This window comes from Harpia harpyja, chromosome W, assembly GCF_026419915.1.
Source record: "Harpia harpyja isolate bHarHar1 chromosome W, bHarHar1 primary haplotype, whole genome shotgun sequence".
Taxonomy (NCBI): Eukaryota; Metazoa; Chordata; class Aves; order Accipitriformes; family Accipitridae; genus Harpia; species Harpia harpyja.
This window is the reverse complement of record NC_068968.1, coordinates 22,028,540-22,050,731: the sequence shown is the minus strand read 5'-3', so window position 1 is coordinate 22,050,731 and position 22,192 is coordinate 22,028,540. Positions and strand designations below refer to the sequence as shown.

General features: G+C 41.9%; 1 protein-coding gene across 1 annotated transcript; it reads right to left on the bottom strand.

The window, feature by feature from the left end:
• Positions 1–609: 609 nt before the first annotated feature.
• LOC128136151 (leukemia inhibitory factor receptor-like) lies at positions 610–20,841 on the bottom strand. The gene is given in 10 exon segments (XM_052775324.1): positions 610–636; positions 638–1,249; positions 1,938–2,016; positions 2,572–2,665; positions 3,719–3,880; positions 4,277–4,345; positions 4,348–4,443; positions 14,937–15,038; positions 17,759–17,938; positions 20,835–20,841. Coding segments are annotated over 10 exon segments (1,428 nt in total).
• Between the last annotated feature and the right edge of the window lie 1,351 nt (positions 20,842–22,192).

Here is a 22,192-nt window from a genome sequence, read left to right as displayed (position 1 = left end):
AAACTAGTGTTTAGTTAAAAAGCAACAGATTTGAATGGCCATGGCTTCAGAAATGTTAAACAGGGACCAAAAAAAAAGAAAAAAAAGTAGCACTCTGATTTGTTCTTAGTTTATGACTAGATAAAAGATTTCAAAGAGTTTCCAACCACATCGGTTCCATGTGTTAGGCTGAGGTTTGTGATAAATGAAACCTTCAGTGAGTAAACTTGTTGGGGCTGCATCATTTGAGTATGCACAGTTGAGAACAAGTACAACAAAGCAAAGTAATCTTTCCAAGTTATAAGTTGTATGAGATCATATTAATCTTGGAACACTATGTGAAGCTAGGCAGAGTTCTTCAAGTATGATTATCAGGAGCTCTAAACTCAATACCCTTTATATCCAATATATTTTACTAGATAATAACTAAATTGCTATAAATTTGGCCTCTATTAAAATGAAACATTAACACTTTCACTAACTTAAACATGGTAACATTCAGCTCGCTAGAACCTCTACTGACTGTCTCCAAGAATAATTCATGCCTTTTGCACTTTTCTTCCTCCTTTCTTTACATCAGGAATAAGAACTTATTTAGAAGGCAGGTTCAGGTGCAACAAGGACTCACTGTTAATCATTCGGTTTGTTCTGAAAAAAAGTGTGTAAAGGCCCATCCTATGTTACTGGGTTTGGGAGAGTCTTCATGATTTTTTGGGGGAAGCAGAAACTGTCGGGAATTAATGGAGCATGGGCTCCCAAAAGATGCATTTTCATTTTTGCTTTCAACTGATCCAGGAGAGTCTGGAGTGTCCACGTTCCAGGCATTTGTGTTTGCTTGAGGCCTGTAACCTGCAGTTTTATCCAATTCTTCCTCTGCAGGTGAGCAACTCTCTCTTTTCAGGGCACTGATAGGCAGCTGCATTTGTGGCTTATAGCCTGCTGTAGTCACTAAGTCTATTTCTGGCTCCTCCTCTGGTTTAATTTGAGGTTGATACATTGACTGGATATCAGTGTAAACCACCTGAGATGACCCCACAAGTTCATCCATAGGGGGATTTGAGATCTCCTCTTCAATGATAGGGGGGCAGTAGGACACAACCATGTGGTTCTCTATTTCTGAGTCAGAGCCATCTTCCAGCACAGTGGTGTCTGCTGCCAGGGACATAATTTCTGTGTCTTCAATTTTGGGAGCTACAGACCGTGTTTCCACCACTTCAACACTATTGGGAATACAGGGGGTCATTTCCAGTGTTTTAAGTGTCTTATTCCCCTGAAGTGAGAAAAAGGAGAAGGGGGAGAGGCTAGCCAGAATACCTGCAAATCCTGAAAGCAATAACTTGCCCAAATTAAATCAGTATGTTGGCTTGTGGCTTGCATTCATCCCACTGCCATTAGTACAATATTAAAAAAGCATTTTGATTCTCATTTTCCGGCTCATCACATATTCCTGTTAACATTAAAAGTATTTCAGTCAACTTAAAGAGACTCCAGATCTTGCAGTAAGTGTTTGAGAACTCTTTCCCCAAATCTTGGCTTTGTATAACCCATTCCAGAAGGTTATTTAAATGTTACGCTCAGTTCCAGCTATTATGTCTACCAGAAGGTTGGAGATGTGGCATGTGTGCTTCTCCACACTTTCTACTTCTCCTAACACTATGACAAAGATGGGTATGTTACTCCCACATCGTTATCATGTACTGAGACTTCCCATTAGTGTGGGAGGAGAGAAATGCAGCAGTCCTTTCCTAGTTCAAACTTTGCAAGTAACTACATTAACAACATGACAGCTCTAGATAGCACCTGACAAAAGTTACTCGGTAGCTTGTCCTGTTCCCCCCTGCCACAGAGGTTTGGGGTTTTTTTTACAACTGGAGCAGAAGACTCAAAGTTTACAAAAGACTTCTTTACTCACAATACCTTTTAGAAGTTTAAAATACTAGATTTAAAATGAGGATTACCTCACAGATGCTCTTCTGAAACTGCAGTGCCTTACTGTTCTCAGGATGCAGGATCTCTGGATAAAACGTTTCTTTAATCCTTTAAAGAGGAAAGAACGAACTTTTAAAAGTTACCAAGTCCTGAAACAGATTGCCAATACACTAAAGGAGTCAGGACATTTCCCTTTAATTCAGAATACTGAAGACATCTGGCACAAAGATTTAGTGCATTACACTTTCACTGAGTATTTAATGGAAAGAACAGCAAACCCAATTTTTATTTTTAAACTGGGGAACTTGATATGCCATGTTTACGAGAGGTTGAAGATGGGATGTCTACCTGAGTGTTTGTGGATGGCTCACAAATTATGATGTTGCCAGCTTATTTCCATTTTGGAACTATTTATAAATGGTTCTCACTGGGAGATGGGCTCCTGCAAAACTTTTTTGCATTCTTCACTCTGACCTCTCTCCAACTCAATTTCTCCCTCACCTTCTACAATGTGTTTTTGCCGCCCACCTTTACACAAAGGTCTGTAAAAGCGCACTGAAATTTTTAGTTACTTGGAAAAAAATAGAGAGTAACTAAAAACATGGAAAACTCTAGCACTGAAGCAAACACATCCAGGAAAAGATCAGAACTGAATGCATTTACCATTCCCTCTTTTGGTAGCAGAAGATGCTGGCCGCCACTCCAAACAGCACAACCACTGCCACAGGGATGAGAATTGCAATGATTAATCCTACAGCTGGGGGACAAAAAAAAAGAAGAGACAGTAAACATATATCCAAAGTTACCAGCAAGTTTTATGCCTTTTCTAACATTCTCACAGATTAGAGACCGTTTCATCAAACTCATCTAACAGTGGTCTGCAAACAGTGACCTATACCATACACTTCCCCTTTGCTGGAAGGGCAAAAGTCCATCCATAAACAGAGCTGATTCAGTGATAACTACAGGAATCAGTGGATACTTCTCTCTGATTGCTTAATTGCAAAAGGCTTCATGTGCAACACAAGACTGATTGCCACTGTAATTTCTGTTCTCAGTAAGCACTGGAATTGCACTTTCAGGTTACTTGAGCTGGCCAAATCTCTGGTAATGGCTCTTATAGGCCAACAACTCATTGCACAAACTGTACTGCCTTTTATATGGTTTACAATGCTTCTAATCCCAAGAGTTTAGCTCTGATACATTCCCACTGCCTTCTTCCATTGATGCTAAATGCCTCAAGTTCGATTTTTTTTGTGTATTTTAGTTGCACCCCAGTGTTTAGTCTTTCTTCCATATGAAATACTCCCCCCTCCTTGTTCCCCAAAGTCAATCTCTCTTTTTTTTTTTTTAACTGTCTTTCTGGGTTTGTTTCTGTCAGGGGATCGATAAAACTGAGTTCAAAGCAGAGAGGCATCTGTTTATAATTCTGTAACTGGTAAATATTTCCACAATGTCTTTCTTCCCACCATGTATTAGCAGATATTCATCATGGGAAACTTGACAAAAACAACTAGCTGCTTGAGAAGACTACGTTCAGACTCCACCATATTTAGTAGTAGTTTAGAAGTTATTTTTCTTGCATACATTACCATGAACTACAAAGTAGCTGTAATAGGAAAGGATCTTTTCCTCACCCTGAGCTGTACCAATTTTTGTATTTAAAAATAAGCAACTAAATAAATTAAAAATTAGACTGTAGGCCCAAACTACCTAAAAGGGACCAGAAAAAAACAAATAAACTCAGCTTTATATACATTGTACAGGCCCTGTGCTAAAGAATATTAATGAACAGGGTTATTCAACTTACAGTCCTCCTTTGTCACCATATTGAGGCTGTTTGGAGGGCTCAACCCACCAGCAGTACAGGCTTGTAGGTCCAGTTGGTAACTTGTTTTGCCTTGAAGATCAAGTATTTTCAAAGATTTTTTTGTTAAGTCGGTGATATTCTTAACTTTAAATTCTGGATTCCCTGTTTGTTTGGAAGCAGTAAGAAAAGCATACCTTGTAAGAAAGGATTCACAAAGACAGCCTCAGCTTTAGCAAGACTTTCTTGAAGTCAGCATATTAAACCTGAAGAACAGTCTGTGTAAAAGAAAACTAAAGTAAAGCATCCTAGCAATGCTGCTTGCTTACATAGCACCAAACAGCACAGGAGTGTGTTTTTGCCTTATATTAAAAACCAGCCGTGCTACCCGCACAATGAGCTGATTATTTCAAATGCCTTTGTCACATATCAGGGGCCAATTATGCCAGTGAAGTAATGCAACTGAAATGCAAACATATTTTTTTAAAGTGAAATTAAATTATTTAAAAAAAAAAACAACAACCTTGAGCAAGGAAATTGCAATCTATAGATTTTATTTACCTGATTCTGAAAGTCTAGGCTTTAAAGCATCTTTTTCACCTTTTGCAAAGGAAAGCCGATATCCCTCAAAAAACCCTGACAATCTTCAATAGGAATGTCTTCCCATTTTACCAATATAGAATCTGAAGAAGTTTCTTCTACAGTAAAATTTGGTGCACATTTTGGAGCTGTAGGGAGAATTATGAAGGAGAAAGCTAGTAAGAAACCACCCTATCATTAAATACTGAATCCTCTTAAGTGTTTCATCAGTTTTATTTCAGGGCTAGTATGTTCAGCTTTTTCCTGAATATGTTTCTCTCACTCTCAAGAACATGTGAAAAGACGGAGTAGGTGATATTACAAAGATACAAGTATGTCAGTCTCATTGCTATTAATTACTGCAGTATTATCTACTAACAGGAGCTGAAAGAAAAATCTCTCCTTGGGCACCCTTCTTACAGACCCATACATGTAAATACCCTTTTTCCTACAACAAACCCCAAAAGACTGCATAAACATTCAGAGCATACAAATTGCTTAGCTTTTAAAGGCTTTAACTCTGTGACTGCACAGCTTCTCTTCAAATTAAACAAACTCCACATTCCTATCATGGAAATCTATCTCAGCTTAAAAGAAATAGTCTTAGCAGGCATCAAAAGTCCTTATTCCAATACCTGGACCCCACTGAAAGTGTTACAGCAGATACTGTGTAAGGTCATGTAACACGACTTAGTCTGACATTTGGCATTGATCTGTAACTACCTACCAGTGCTGAACTCATGCAAGAATGCATCTATTTTGTCTGGATGGTTATCTGTCCAAAGGCAAATTTGAAGTTTTAGAATAAATCTCTGCTCTTGTGCAAAATGAATACATTTCTCAGTTCCTAAAAAGTTTCTTCTGCATGTCCAATGCATTTTTATTCCCCCCAAGTCTTTATCTGTTTACCCTGAAAGCTTCCAATCTGTTGAGAACACATATAGAAAAGCCTTCTGGGAAACTGCTCAGGATTTTTACAGAGATGCAAATGACTGAAAGTTGAGTTTCTGGTAAAATTGCCTTAACCTCACCTTCAACCTTAGCTATGAGATAAACAATGGCATTTCCAAAGGCTCAGATTATGTCAGCAGCTCAGTTTTCCAAGCAAACTATTCTAGCAGAAAACATATTAAACTTCAAAATGAAATGGGTACTGTAGTTACAATACTCTTCACACAAGAGTTGTGATGTTAAAGGGTAAAGCCATGTTCAGATTCCTGGGAACAGAAAGCATTCAGCCACTAATGCGTCTCCAGGCAATCAAAGCTCAGCCGTGGGTCAAACCGCAGTTAGCTGGATGGGGGTGAACTTGGTACAGGAGGGAACACAAGTGCACTTCTCAAAGTGGTTTATACTTGTGCGGTTTATACTTGTGCTGGTTTTGGCTGGGCTGGGATAGAGTTAATTTTCTTCATAGTAGCTAGTATGGGGCTATGTTCTGGATTTGTGCTGAAAACAGTGTTGATAATGCAGAGATGTTTTCATTACTGCTGAGCAGTGCTTACACAGAGTCAAGGCCTTTTCTGCTTCTCACACCACCCCACCAGTGAGTAGGCTGGGGGTGCACAAGAAATTGGAAGGGGACACAGCCGGGACAGCTGACCCCAACTGACCCAAGGGATATTCCAGACCATATGATATCATGCTCAGCATGTAAAGCTGGGGGAAGAAGAAGGAAGGGGGGATGTTTGGAGCTATGGCGTTTGTCTTCCCAAGTAACCACTACACATGATGGAACCCTGCTTTCCTGGAGATGGCTGAACACCTGCCTGCTGATGGGAAGTAGTGAATGAATTCCTTGTTTTGCTTTGGTTGCGTATGCGGCTTTTGCTTTACCTATTAAACTGTCTTTATCTCAGCCCACGAGTTTTCTCACTTTTATTCTTCTGATTCTCTCCCCCATCCCACTGTGAGGGAGGCGAGTGAGCGGCTGCATGGTGCTTAGTTGCCGGCTGGGGTTAAACCACGACAGTACTCTAGTGAGACAAGGGGAGTCAAAAGAATCTCAGTAGACATAATAAAGGGGGATGAGAGATGATGTTTAGCGCTTACATTGTTGAAATTAGCTGAGGCAAAGACAGTCTTTGATAAGAAGAGCTGGTCCCAAGGACCAGCCAATGAGGCAGAGACAGTTCCTGATAAGAAGCAGGAGCAGGCCCCAAGAGCCAGCTAAGACTGGTCTTGCGGCTTGGGTGAATACCAAGAAACCACTGAGCCTGCGCAAGAAAAAAGGTTACTAGCGGCGACGAAGAGGAGTCATCTATCTTCATCTCTGCGACCACCAGACGACCACCATAAAGAGGCACTGCGCAAGCGCAGTTGAGAGGAGACTATGGAAATGACCTCTCGGAGCTAATTTTAATATGGAGCAGGGATAGGTCATGCCTATGTATAGGCGTATTGTGAATATGTAACACTTGACTGTATAAACTTGAGACAAACTGCCGAGTCGGGTGCACACGACTTTGGGGGGACTACCCCCCGTGCTGCCCAGCGCTGAATGAACATACCTACTTTACAGTCTTGCTGATTGTGGAGTCTGTTTTCCACACGTCAGTTTGGCGAGCCAGGCAGGAGATTCTCTGCTCGGCTGCAGGACTGACTGCAGAGCGGACGCCCCTAGGCGCGCCCCGAGCACTTTCCTCGGAGGAGCCTCCGCTGCCAGCCGCTCACCGCGGGAGCAGACAACAACCTCCTGAAGCCGTGGACCAAACGGTATGTGTCTCAGAGGGAGCCTGTAAATTGTACGGGCCGGGGCAGCTGGTAAATCGCACAGATACGTCTGGCGTGCAGCGTAGTCCCCGTATGGGAGGAGGGTACCCTGTATGGTAACAAGGGGGGATTTGCTGACCGATAGAGCGGCCACTTGTGATCTTGGGGGTAGATCGAGCAAATCCGGGGTGACCGCTGCATCCCAGTATCGGGAGCCAGGACAGACCTGTTGATGACTGGTATATAAGAGGCAGGAGAAGGGTAAGCGCACCCCCTCGCAATTGCGCTAGGGTTATGGGGTAAGAGGACCCCCTCGCAATTGTGCTTGGTTTATTTTTGCAGCTGCTGAAAGGTTGTCAACTGGAGCGATGATTGTATGATGTGAATGTTTGGAAATTTATGTTAAAGATGTTGTGTGGGTGTGTGGAAATGATATGTTGAAATTTATAGGCGTATGTATGTTTGTTAATGTGTGAATGTCTTTACGTATTAATAGGGGTGATTCCCTGCTTTGTATGTGGGCTTGTAACTGGACTATATAGTAATTAGCATCTGGCTTGGGTTTTGTTGAAGTGTAAATCTTGTGGGAGAAGGTGGTACTGTAGCAGTACTGTAGCAGACGGAAACCAGACTGCCTTGAGTGTTTTCCCCAAATTCCACACTTTTATGATTGGGAAACAGTTCACTAAGAATCCAAAATAGTGAGATTGGTGTGTAAAGGAAAATTTAATTCCAGAAATTTGGGACATGTGGGAGGGAAACTGGGGGAAGACTATAAAGAAGTGTAAGGAACGATTTGCATGGAAGCTTATTAAAAGGAGAAGCCAAAATCAAACTTAAGAATTATTAGGAAGAGTATTAAAATGGGAAACAATCAAGGAGGAGTATTGAGGAAGAGTCCTCTGGGTTGTGTAATTGCCCACTGGAAAGATATTGTTGGGACTGGAGGTATGGAAAGTAAAAAGAACCTTATTAAATATTGCAATCAGTGGTGGCCGTTGTTTAAGTTAGAAGGTGATGCTAAGTGGCCACTTAATGGGTCAATAGATTATAATACTTTATTACAACTAATGCTGTTTTTAAGGAGAGAAGGAAAATGGGATGAGGTTTCGTATGCAGACATGTTTTTCACCCTCTGAAATCATCCGGAGTGGCAAAGGGACTGTGGAATGGTACCCCCACAGGACCCCATGGTGCTTGCACTTGAGCGAGAGAACAACAAGGAGCTTAGAGGTAAACTGAGGCGGTGTTGTTCGGCATGTAGTATTGGACAAAGATGTACAAAGACAAATAAAATCCATCAGGCACCAGAACAAGATCTAATTGATTTGTTTAAGCCTCCCCCTTGACCACAGGAACAGGATGCAGACTCGGAGAGAACTCCGACCCCCCCGAACAGCCCTGTATCTTCCCGTACTAGGAAGAAAACTACCTCAACTGCTTTACAAGCACCTCTCCGAGAGGCGGTGGGGCCGGATGGTGGGACGATGTTAATCAAAGTACCCTTTTCTACTGCTGACCTAGGGGAATGGAAAAAGGTTGCTAAAGATTATAGGAGAGATCCGATAGGTGTAACTAAGCATTTCCAATTTATTGTAAAACAGCATAACCCTGATTGGAAGGATATACAGCTATTATTAGAATATATGACTGAGACAGAGAAACAGCTGATTTTAAAAACAGCAGGGAACCTAGCTGAAGATCATTATAAGATTACAGGAGGGGACATTAAGGAATATTTCCCTCTCCAAGACCCAAAGTGGGATGTTAATAGATCTGCACATATGGAAAGATTGCAGGGGTATCAGGAGTGGATTACAAAAGGAATGGAGAGGGCAATCCCCAAAACTATAAATTGGTCAGCTTTATATGCAGTTAAACAGAGTCCTTCCAAGTCTCCATCTGAATTCCTGGATCGATTGAGGGATGTAATGCACCGCAGCACACCGCTGGATCCTGGGTCAGAGGTAGGAATACAACAATTAGTCTCCCTGTTTTTGGGGTCAATCTACAAGGGATATAAGGCACAAACTTCAGAAATTACGGCCTACAGAGAGTAGGAATTTAGAAATATTGTTGGATGAAGCATGGAGAGTATTTAGTAACAGAGAGGAAGGATATAGGCAGGGGCAAAGGAAATTAATGGCTATTATCCAGGAAGAAAGAGGAAGAGGGCCTAGACGAGACTTGCCCCGACTGGGCAAGGATCAATGCGCTTTGTGTAAGAAATTCGGTCATTGGAAAAAGGAATGCCCAAGGAACAAGGAGGATCAGAGGGCTCAAACAGGAAGAACGGTAGCCCATGTGAAGGGAGATTGACGGGAACCTGGGGAATCTACCCTAGCGGATCCACTGGTTATAATTAAGCTAGGGAAAACACAACAAGAGGTAGAACTTTTGGTAGATACAGGAGCAACATACTCGGTTCTGAATCAAGCTTTGATGCCCCTGGGAGATGATTATGTCATGGTGAAAGGAGCGACTGGCCAAAGTGAAAAGGCATATTTTTGTAAACCTTTAGAATATAAATGAGGAAAACAGTGGGGCATTCATAAATTTTTATATATGCCCAACTCCCCAAAGGCACTTTTGGGAAGGGACTTGTTGGAACAATTGGGAGCAAAAATTGTATTCAGAAAGGGAGAAATTACTCTGGAGGTAAAAGATCAGCAATATATTCAAATATTGAGCCTAACCTTAACCAGCCTCCCCCTAGAAGGAAGCATTAATGAGGAAATCTTAAACCAAGTGTACCCAGGGGTATGGGCTACTGATGCACCTGGAAGAGCGAAAAGTGCTCCACCTGTAGAAGTTAGGATCAAGGAAGGCCAAAAGCCAGTAAGAATTAAACAATATCCCCTAAAGAAGGAAGACAGAGAAGGAATCCGGCCGGTGATAGAAAAATTTTTGCAGTTGGGATTATTAAAAGAGTGTGAGTCTGAATTCAATACCCCTATATTACCTGTTCGGAAGCCCGATGGGTCATATCGGGTGGTCCAAGACTTAAGGGCAGTGAATAAGATAACTGAAGATCTTTACCCAGTAGTGGCGAACCCATATACCCTGTTGACCGTATTAACACCTGAATTGACTTGGTTTACTGTTTTAGATTTGAAGGATGCTTTCTTTTGCCTCCCTCTCCATGAAGCCAGCCAAAAATTATTTGCATTTGAATGGGAAAACCCCAAGAGTGGTCGAAAGACCCAGCTCACTTGGAAGGTGTTGCCACAAGGATTTAAGAATAGTCCTACCATTTTTGGCAATCAGCTTGCGAAAGACTTAGAATCCTGGGAAGCCCCGTCTGAGGAAGGGAAGCTGTTGCAGTATGTGGATGATATCCTGATCACCACCAAAACAGAGAAAGATTGTATGACATGGACGCCACTGAGCAGAAACACCTTGAGTGGAACAAGGAGACCGAACGAGCCTTTGAGCTACTGAAAAAGGCTTTGATGTCGGCCCCGGCCTTAGGACTCCCAGATGTGAGTAAGCCGTTTCTTCTTTACTCCCACGAGAAGCAGGGCATTGCCCTGGGAATATTAGCACAAAACCTGGGTCCATATCGACGGGCAGTTGCCTACCTCTCTAAGCAGTTAGACACGACTGCAAAAGGTTGGCCTGGATGCCTGCGGGCGGTTGCGGCTGTGATATTGAACATACAGGAAGCCCGAAAGTTTACTCTGGGCCAGAAAATGAATGTTTTGGTGTCTCACACAGTATCAGCAGTGCAGTACTGGAAGCGAAAGGTGGACATTGGCTCTCTCCGCAAAGATTCCTGAGATATCAAGCTATATTGGTAGAGCAGGATGATGTGGAGATTGTAGTCACTAACATTGTCAACCCAGCTTCTTTTCTCAGCGGGAACACAGGAGAACCGGTACATCATGACTGTTTGGAAACCATCGAAGCAACATACGCCAGTCGCCCAGACCTGAAAGACAGCCCCATGGAAAACGGGGAAACTTGGTTCACAGACGGAAGCAGTTATGTCCTAAATGGTAATCAACATGCGGGATACGCCGTCACCACCAGCCAAGAGGTAATAGAATCAGGGGCTTTGCCCATGAACACCTCCACACAGAAGGCAGAAATAATTGCTCTGACCCGCGCCCTGGAATTGGCCCAGGGCAAAGTTGTGAACATTTATACAGACTCAAAATATGCCTTTGGAGTTGTACATGCACATGGAGCAATTTGGAAGGAGAGAGGACTATTGAGTTCCCAAGGGAAAAATATCAAACACGCAGAAGAAATTCTGAACTTACTGGAAGCTGTCCAGCTCCCTGAGAAAGTAGCAATTATGCATATTAAGGCACACCAGAAAGTGAGCTCAGATTTGGAAAGAGGGAATGAGCTGGCGGACAGAGAGGCAAGACAAGTGGCCAAAACAAAGGTAAAAACAGAAGGGGCCTTAATTCCTGATAGGCAGATTTCTCTAGAAGGTAAGCCAGAATACACCAAGGAAGATCAGAAGCTCATTACAGATTTAGAAGGGTCATATAATGAAGAGGGGTGGGCTCATACCCCACAAGGAAAGCTAATCGTTCCCTCTTGCTTATTATAGCATTTGATACGGGAGGAACATAGGAAAAGACATTGGGGAACAGAGGCTCTGTATAATAATTTGATAAGAGAAATTGTGGCTAGAAATTTATACACCACGGTGAGACAGGTGACTCAACAGTGTGATCTTTGCCTCCAGACTAATCCTAAGAATACCCCCAAGCCGGAAATGGGCCAGATTGGAAAAAGCAATAAGCCTGGACAACAATGGCAAATTGATTTTACAGAACTTCCAAGAAAAGGGGGGTATCGATATTTATTGGTATTAACTGATACCTTTTCAGGTTGGCCAGAAGCATTCCCAACAAGAACGGCTAAAGCTCGGGAGCTAACTAAAATACTGGTACAAGAGATAATACCACGTTTTGGGATTCCAGCAACCATATCCTCTGACAGAGGACCACATTTTGTCTCAAAAATAGTACAACAAATTAGCTGCCATTTGGGTATAGATTGGCAGCTTCATACTCCATATCACCCCCAGTCGAGTGGTCAAGTGGAAAAAATGAACCACTTAATCAAACAGCAAATTGTGAAATTAGGACAAGAAGCAAATTTGACATGGCCTCAGTCTCTCCCTTTAGCCCTTCTGCGTATATGAACAAGACCAAGGGCGAAAGAAGGACTGAGCCCCTTTGAAATCCTGTATGGACAACCCTATGGGATACAGAGAGGGGTGTCTGTACAAGCGGGGGATGAAATTATGACTTCTTACATGGTAGCATTAGGTAAGCAACTTAATAAAATCAGGAAGCATGTGGTAGGGACTCGAGGGAGAGGTTTGGATGGGCCTGTACATAATATACAACCAGGAGATTATGTGTATATAAAGTCTCTTACAGAAAAAACTCTGGAGCCGCAGTGGGAAGGACCATTTCAAGTATTACTTACCTCCTTCACCGCGATTAGGATCAAGGAACAGAGCGCCTGGATCCATCACACTAGGGTGAAGATGGCACCCAAAGGACAATGGACTTCACAAGGAAAGGGACCTTTGAAGCTCAAATTTGTGAGACATTGATTGTCATGCTCCTGAGTTGGACCTTGCCTAAGGGGCAGGCTTGGGATCGAAATACTTATTTAAATATGACAGAGAGTATCTCGAAAGTACTAAATTTATCAGATTGTTGGGTATGTAATCCCCTTCCTCAGGGGAACATGGAACTCCCCTTTTTAGGAGTCCCAACCAAATTGGACATCTCTTATTAAAGACGGGCCAGACAGGAATGGATTATGCCTTTATGGAAAGGGAAATACCCAGCGGGGACCCAGCTTCGATCTGGAGGTACCTGACCCTAAAGAGGTCTTAATTACTGGCCGTTGCTTAAATATTACTGATAATATTTGGGGAGACATGGATAATTGTAGCCTTGCGGAAAATCTGGGAACTTTTGATAAAGGAAAATTAGAACGTCTTGGACTGAACTTAACTATCAGTTTCTATTATATCCGGAAACCAAAGAGGGGGCCAGAAAAGGGGCAAGAACAAGACAGAAGGGAGACACATCTCGGTCCAAGATGCAACACAGGGCCCGGATACTGGTGGCTCTGTGGGGATGGCAGAGCCAGAAAGAGTTTACCCCAGAACTGGAAGGGACACTGTGTTCGGGGGTACCTTGCACCTCAGATCAGTATATTCGAGGGAACTTTGCCTCCCCGAGGGTTTTTGAGAACACCTTGGCTCCGTGTAAAACGGAATGAAAACCCAGTAATTATTTGAGGTACTAGGTACCATAGTTTTGTCCGATGGTTAATCCCCTCTTTAGGGGTAAGTGAGTTGGAGAAAGCTATCGTGAATATATCTGCTACATTAGAGGTTATAGAAAATGCTACAATTGATGCGATTCAAGGGCTGCAACTGGAAATACAGTCCCTAAGTAAAGTAGTATTCCAAAATAGAATGGGATTGGACATGCTTTTAGCAAAAGAAGGGGGCTTATGTGTAGTTATAAACCAAACTTGCTGTACCTATATCAATCAAAACCAACGAACTGAAACAGATCTTGAAGAGATATGGGAAAAGACTAAAATACTACATGAAGCTTCCCAAGATGACACTTCTTGGGGCTTGACAGGCATATTAGAAAAATTAACCTCCTGGTTGCCAAATTTGGCATGGTTGAAGCAATTGTTTGTCACTATAATAATCATCATTCTCTTGTCTGTGGTCTTTTGCATAATGGTTCGGTGTGGCTTTTTGTGCTGTAAGAGTACAGGAGACTCTTACAGTGAATGGAAAAAGAATCATTTACGACGAAAACTCGAGACCAACAAATACTTTGAGAGGATGCTAGATAGGGAAACAATGTATTAGAAGTACTAGGATTAGATATAGTAAAAGAATTTACTATTTTCTAGAAAAGGGGGGACTGAGACAAGGGGAGTCAAAAGAATCTCAGTAGACATCATAAAGGGGGATGAGAGATGATGTTTAGCGCTTACATTGTTGAAATTAGCTGTGGCAAAGACAGTCTTTGATAAGAAGAGCTGGTCCCAAGGACCAGCCAATGAGGCAGAGACAGTTCCTGATAAGAAGCAGGAGCAGGCCCCAAGAGCCAGCCAAGACTGGTCTTGCGGCTTGGGTGAATACCAAGAAATCACTGAGCCTGCGCAAGAAAAAAGGTTACTAGCGGTGACGAAGAGGAGTCATCTATCTTCATCTCTGCGACCACCAGACGACCACCATAAAGAGGCACTGCGCAAGCGCAGTTGAGAGGAGACTATGGAAATGACCTCTCGGAGCTAATTTTAATATGAAGTGGGGATAGGTCATGCATGTGTATAGGCGTATTGTGAATATGTAACACTTGACTGTATAAACTTGAGACAAACTGCCGAGTCGGGTGCGCACGACTTTGGTGGGACTACCCCCCCGTGCTGCCCAGCGCTGAATGAACATACCTACTTTACAATCTCACTGATTGTGGAGTCTGTTTTCCGCACGTCACTAGGATTTAGTTCTAGTCTAAGAAGTACTTTTAAACAGGAATGTTGTGGAAATCTTTTATATTTGCTGAGCTGTACCAAATATGCTCAGAAGTTTACTTTGACTTGACAAATCAAAAAAAGTTGCCTCTTCTGGAAGTGACCCCATCCCTGTGGTTCAAATTATGCCTGTGCCTTCAACTCTGAAGACCACTGTCTTCAGAGCAAGCTTCTTTGGCACCCTGTGCCTCCATACGAGCTGGAGGACACAGTTTTATTGCATGCTGGGAACTGGAAGTGGCTGGAGAAATGTATTACAATTATATACAGAGAACAAGCAGAAGTCAGTAGTACTGCATGGGGATTCTGGTCTCAGTCATCTTCTGCCAACACTGAGCTAAAAATAGACACAGTCTAAATTCACTTTGTAAAGTGCACTTACGGAGCTCTTTCATATACCCAGTTATGTTTTTCAATAACTGATATCCACTGGATTTGCATCCATATAGTGAAAAGTTGTATCTTACGCCAGGTCTAAACAGAGCTGCAAGAGAAAATTGCTGTAAGAATATTTCACTTATGAAGAGTGATGCTTTTAGCTTTCACATGATGCAGACTTCTATAAATACATATTAAAAAATTACAAAGTCTTAGACCAGTGTTAGGTATAAATACTATCACTAGTTATAATTCCTATAAGAGCTATGCCATCAGATGCAGTTTAGAAGCAGTAAGCAAATCTAGCTCCTGGAGAAATTTTGGTTCTAAACAATTAGGATTCAATACAGGCTACTCAAATTGCATAAATTGCTCTTTCCACGAGGAAACACAAACTGAAGTTACCAGAAACAATCCCCTTCCTTTCCTCCCATGGCAGCCATGTAGATCCTGCCACCTCCTCAAATACAAATGCATTTTGAAATACCCAGGCTTATTACAGCAACAGTACAAAAGAAATTCAGAGAACTCCCAAAAGTGATACTGAAGCACTTTAGCAATGAACTCCAGGCCTGAACTGACTCTGCAAAACACAGATAGTAATCAAATTTCAGTTTCACATGTCTTTGATGGAGGCATAGGTGTTTGATACTACAATGTGTAAATAATTTACCACTTCCTGGGATTTCCTCAAGTCAGGGGTGTACACTACTTTCAAGATTTTTTCTAAACAAGATGCCACTGAACCTCTACAGAAGTCAAGTGGGTTTTGCAAGAGTTCAGGTCCAGCCTGAGAGATTCTCCTGGCAGGACTAAGCACAGAGGTGAGCCCAGCCCTAGCAGTCTGGTAACTCCTACAATGCGCTGCAAGAAGCATCCCAGGAAAGAGCTCAGGAGTAGAGCAGTGCATCCTAGGACAGACACACCACTGTCTGCTTTGAAAAAGCAAGCTCTAGCCAGCACAAATGAAAACAACATGGACACAGCGTTGAAATTGCCGCACTTTCTCCGCTGCGACAATCTAGGGAAAACGACACATCGCCAGGGACTCGCCCTGGGGAGAAAACGGACTAACACAGATACTGTGGATCAAACGGTTTCTCCGTCTATTAACTGCGCAACACTCGGTTATATATGTTTCTAGTATCTACTCACACATAAGCCATTTGTTGATTGGTTAACATGTGCCATTCACGCGCTTAAACGATAGTCTAATTGGATAAAGTCTTCTGATCACGCGAATAGTTCCTCCACCTGCATGCTGTCTTGCACCCTGTCTTCGGTCACGTTGCCCTCCTGTTATCAGTCACGTACACCCGACCTTGTTCTACTTTTTGTGCTTACTTCAACAAACTTATAACAAAGAACAGTAGTGTCTTGTGCTAGCAAACAGAGAATAACAGTTGTGCCTTACGCAGTTTCCCTCGTTCTCTCACAAGTTCTCCCACAGAAATTACAGGCAGGAAAGCCTATTGCCCCCTTCCAGGTCCCTCCCCCCCTAACTTTCCTGTGTACACAGCTCCAATTTGTTTTCTCTAATGGAGACTTTATATACTAAACTCTTCTAAAAACCAAATATATACCCCTTTTGTGAGAGACTGAATTGTTATCTTGAGCTGTTTGTCTCAAAGATTGTTAGATGTGAGAGACTGGACTGTCATCTCAAGCCATTCATCTCAAGACTTGTGAACTGCTTATCTTGAGCCCTTTGAGATGGCCTGTCTAAGCAGGACATTCCTCCGTCCATAAGGACAATTACTAGGCCACTGAGGCATCCAGGAGAGGAAACGGGCTGAAGCCGACAAGCATGCAAGAATGTGGAGGCTACCATTCTCACAGAAACTATAGTCTTTGAGATAAGATACTGGTTTCTGGTGTTGATCACACGAAGGTCGTGTGATAGACGAAACCTGCAGCGTGTGAACAGTGCATGAACAATACATATGTGCATACCTCACTGAAATATGCCCTATAAAAGACTGTGGAGACAAGCCGTGGTGTGCACCCACCACCGAAGAATTGAAGACTGAGGACCAACGGGACGCCGCTGGATCCATGGTGGTGACTATCCTTGCTACTCTATCCTGACTGCTTGCTTGATTTCTGCCTTTTTTTCCATTCTTTCCTATCGCTACTTTTTTCTACTTTTGATAATAAAAGCTCTTTTGGGTATACGGCATTTGACCTCATTTGTGTCTTAATCTCACTCTTGGGATCATATCGAAACCTTCCCCGACATTGGATTGGGACACCTTTAGAGAGCAGAGAAAAATCCTACATCTTTCTTGGGTCCTCTCTTTCCTCTTCTGCTCCTACTAGTCCCACCACAGCTGAGTTTCATTTCCCTGATCTGCCCACCAGCATCTAGAGACCTGGAATGTGCCCTGTTCCAGGAGATTTCAATTGCTGACAGCAAGCCAACACATGGAGGTCACACTTAAAATCTACCTCATGTAAAAACAATGGATTAGTCTTCCCCCCATCCTGAGCAGCACTGTTTATGTTTAGAATTCAAATAAAACCCCAAACCCTAGATTAACCATTATGCATTAGGCTGAGTTAGGAAGTTGTTGGATGTAGCTAGAAGAGGTAATTTCAAAACAGTTAATAAACATAGGATGATAACAGTTAATTCAAGACTGATATTTGGATTTGGCAAGGCTGTGTAAGAAATTAAAATAAACACAGTACCAAGAATGGGTTCATTTATATACACAAGCACACAGCAATGCAACAATCCTCAATCAATAGCATTGGTGCTGCTCTCATTCCACTCACTGCTCAGGCTCTCAACCAGAAAGACACAAAAAATGATTTCTGACTTACCAGATTTTATCACTGCATCTGTTGTTTTTGAAGGAAATTTCTGCCAGTCCACACGACAGGGTTCAGACCCAGATGAATGACACCATTTTACTATGTAGCCACAGGTCATGTTGGGGTAAGAATTCCAAGAAACATAAATCCCATTCCCCATTGCCACAGCCCGATCTGTTTTGACATTGTCTGCAAAGACGACACAAAAATCCATCAGAGAGCAGACACTTATCTGTAGTCCAAGCTGGAAGAAAGCCTTCCAGCCACAGCACAAAGGTTTTATAAACTGCAGTCATTTCTAAGAATGAGACCCCGACTTCTGGTACTGTGAAATTTGAAGTGGTGCACACAACTGTGCTTTCTGAAGTGCTGAAAATCAGACATAGCCTGCAGCAAATCCCTCAGCCAGCCTGAAGTATGATGATAAGTGCTGCAGTTCAGGACTGGCTAAAAAGCATATTTTCAAGGTAAAGATTTACAGAAGATATCAGGTTCAAATCCGACTTGACACCAATTTGGCAGGAGCCTCCAGCTATAAATTCCTGCTGTCATTTCATCAAACAGTTTGCTTTATGTTTCTTTCAGTGTCTTGCTGTCACTTGCCTGACCACAGACAACCGGTTTTCACTGAGAATTAACAGCAAAAGTCAAGTCCCTGGTGAACTTTATGGAGGCTCCAGTCTAACAAGTGTAAATAAAAAAACCCTGCTTTTCCTTTAGTCTATTTTTTTGTTTCTGATTATCAAAGGTTTAGCTGCCCTTGAAGTGAATGACTTCTGATTCCTACAGCTTCCCTCCACAGCTGTCTGTCAGATGGGACCCCGCAGAGCTGTTACCAAAATCCGGAATAAAACTCCTTAACAGCAATGAGAAGTTAAGAAGCAGGCACTCCTTTATTGCAGCGCTGGGCACACGGGGGATCGCTCCACCTATCGTGTGCACCTGTCTAGTCTAACTGTGCAGGTTAAATACACACCTGTTATACATATTCACTAAATTTCTGGAAAATGTTATACATAATCATTAACTTTCTGATAAATCATTAGCATATGTAAATGTCTCTTCACGCAGGCGCAGTGAAGGTCTCTGGTGGTCTTCAGGAGCCCTCTGGTGGTCTTCCATAGTCTTCCTCACTTGTCCGCTTCTTGACCTCTCTTAGGTGATTCTGCGCAGTACAATTCTCACCATCATCTATATTAGTTTACATAAAAATGCATACTATGTCTATTCTTAAATTTAACCTTTCTAATAATTGGTCCTTCAGTCACACCATCTTATTAATATTCTTATGTTAAAACAATCATTGGTTAATCTCACTTAACTCTACTGATTGGAATCCTCGATAATTAGATCAAGGTGGGAAGGGTAAGGGGTTTCCAAGCAGCAAACTGGTGTCCATAATGGTTTCCTTAGTTTCCTAAAACAAAACACTACAAATCAACAAATCTTTGTCAAAGTTTCTGTGGTTAACTGATTTTAGACAATACTTGAATTCTTATGGTTACACATAGTACATTTTCTAAAGTTCCTATGACTACATTTCAAACTTAACACTCCCATACCTATGCTTCACAATTTTCTACTTCTTAATCAAACCAATCTCTTTTATATAATCAAATTTTAATTTCTTTAGCAAAATATTTGCAACAGGTGCAATCTAATTTTTACTTAATTATTTTTGTACTGCAGCTTTGCTCACTGCTGCGCTCTCTGCCTTCTCCTCAGCCTTCATTCATTTTCATACTGACATTATTGGAAGACAATTCATTTTCAGTAGCAAAAGAAAACATTTTTTTGTCCATGCCCTTATAACACTGTTCTTAGACCATACCATTGTTTTCAGTGCATGAAGCTCATCTGATATACACTATTCATGCTTGATCAGCCATGTATCATGCAAGAAGGCTCTTCAACCAGTGAATATTTGGATGAAGGCTCCAGCTGATACCAAAAAGCCGGTTGAAGAAACTCTCTAAGACTGGTTTTGGAGTTCTAGAAAGCAGGCATTCTTTATTGCAGCGCTGGATGCACGGGGGATAGTTCCACCTAGCGTGCATACCACAGCTTCAGCACTAACAGGTTATATAGAATAACTAATTGCATATTAATCAGATTAGTATACATATACATAAAAATTATTGTAACTGATTATCATAGTACTGCCTACATCCGATCATGCACAATGGTTCTTCATTTGAGTCAAAGGGCTGCTTTTGCGACCACCGACCCATTTGAGATTCTGTTGGCTGACCTTCAAGTCTTTGTTCGTCATCCTTGTTCTTTGATCTTGGAGCTTAACATGGTTTCAGTCACATATGGTCAGTTTCAATATTATTCTCATCTAGCGTACAGGAACATCCAGTCATAAGAGCAAAGAACTGCAAAACTTATGAGTAACTACCTCTACTAGTTAATTACTTGGCTACACTTTTGTCTATTGTTTCAATCATAGTGTTAGTATAAGATTTCTAATAATTATTTACCAAATATCACTTCTTCCAGTCACCTAGCAGCAAACCAGTTTCCACGGCTGGTACAAAATATTAAAACCATCAAAATATTTAGACATACCATACAGAATGTATGGACATATGCTATCACAGCCAAAAACTGTTTCAGAAATAGAGATGTTACAATTGGTGACAGCTATTGCATGCTCTGGTTTCGCTGCATGTGTGGTGGTGCAGCCCCCGGGGACACTCTGAGATCTCAGGATAAGCCATGCATGCTTTGGGAAAACCTCCCATTGTGCTGTTATCTTGATTACAAGTGCAGAGACTTCTGGGCATCAGGCACCCCCTGGCCACACCTGGGCCATCTGCTGCCTGAATTGTATATCAGAATGACTCGGCACGAATTGTGGCCAGAATGTAAAATAATGACTAAAGCCAATCATCTCGAGACCCTATAAATAGCAATCCAAGGTGAGACCTTTTGGAGCTCTCTGGGACTGCAGCAGGCTGTGTGACCCAGTATCTCCCCCTGAGCTGGGATGCCTCTCAGGGTAGATTTTGCAAGGATTGAAAGATCGTCCGTTGACGATTTCACAAGGACTTAAAGGCCTGATTTCACGAGGTTTACGGACCGTCCATTGATGAATGCCAGCATGTAAAAGTGAGTAATTCATGAAACTCACGAAAGGGAAATTTTAATCATAGGTTAACCTGTGCGTGTGTGTGTGTAAAATTTGGTTCAGAACTATTGTATCTGTGTGTGTGCATTTGCAGTTTGATTCGGAATTATTTGCCTGTCTGTATGTGGTTTAGAACTGTTTTATCTGTCTGTGCATGTGTGTGATTTGATTTAACCTCCATCTGTGTGCAACCCTGCTGTAACTATCGGGTGATCCTTGCCATTTTCAAATCTTTAACTAAGTCGCAAATTTGATTGTAACAAATTCCATTGAATCACTCTGTTAAATTGGCTGATGATTAAGTACTGTTAAAATTATACAACCTAATCTTGTGATCTATCTCAAAAATATTAATAAATCCTAAATTGCTGCTAAACCAAAGCCATGTAACAAAATCTCATTCATGACAGCATGCTCTAAAGAAGGGGGTTATGAAGATATTCAGCGATGACCCTGATTGATGATGAAACAGACTCTCCTTGACAGAAGCACCACAAGTAAGACTGCGGTATGGACAGAGAAGAAAATGAGGGCTCAAAAGGAAAAAAATGCTATGAAAGACTGTTTTCTCTTTCTCTAAAGTTCACAGAATTTGAGAGCAGATTTTGTGTGTGTACAGCTTTGTAACCCTTGGTCCTGTGTTCTTTCTAGAATGTCTGGTTGGTTTGACTCTCCAAATAATTAAGCAACCTGATACTTCACAGTAGCAGTTAGAGTCAGCACTCTCATTTCAGGCTCCCATTCAGATTTAAACCATATAGAGTCCTACTTTGGAATTGTTACAAAGATCCCATATTTATTGACATGCAGGTACACTCCAAGATGTTTCGAATTATACCAAGCACTGTCTCTCTTTAGGTCATGTGTTTCTATGATGCACATACTGGGTGTCTGGCATACTGGTCTGTGCCAAGCCAGTATGCATGTAGGCTGAAGGTTAAATCTGTAAGGAATGGGAGAACTTGCAGATTTATAACTATAAGAAGATTTTTTTCACAAGATAAATGGTGGACTTGAAGAGCTACTATATTCTTCTGTATGCGCTTGCAGCTGCTAAACCACTCAGAAGGGGCACAGTGGAAAGGATACTGACCTAAATCCCTATAAAACAATGTTGATTTCCATTTATACCACACACAGCTGGAGAAAGATAAGCCAAATAGTCTTAGTTGGCTATAGTCAAGCATTTTCCCTGCTCAATATGACCATCATTTTCACTGGATGGTTTCAACTCTGGAAGCTTGTGGTGTTATGTATGACACGGAGATCTGAACTTCATTAGTTCAGCAACCTTCTGTTGGTCATACATC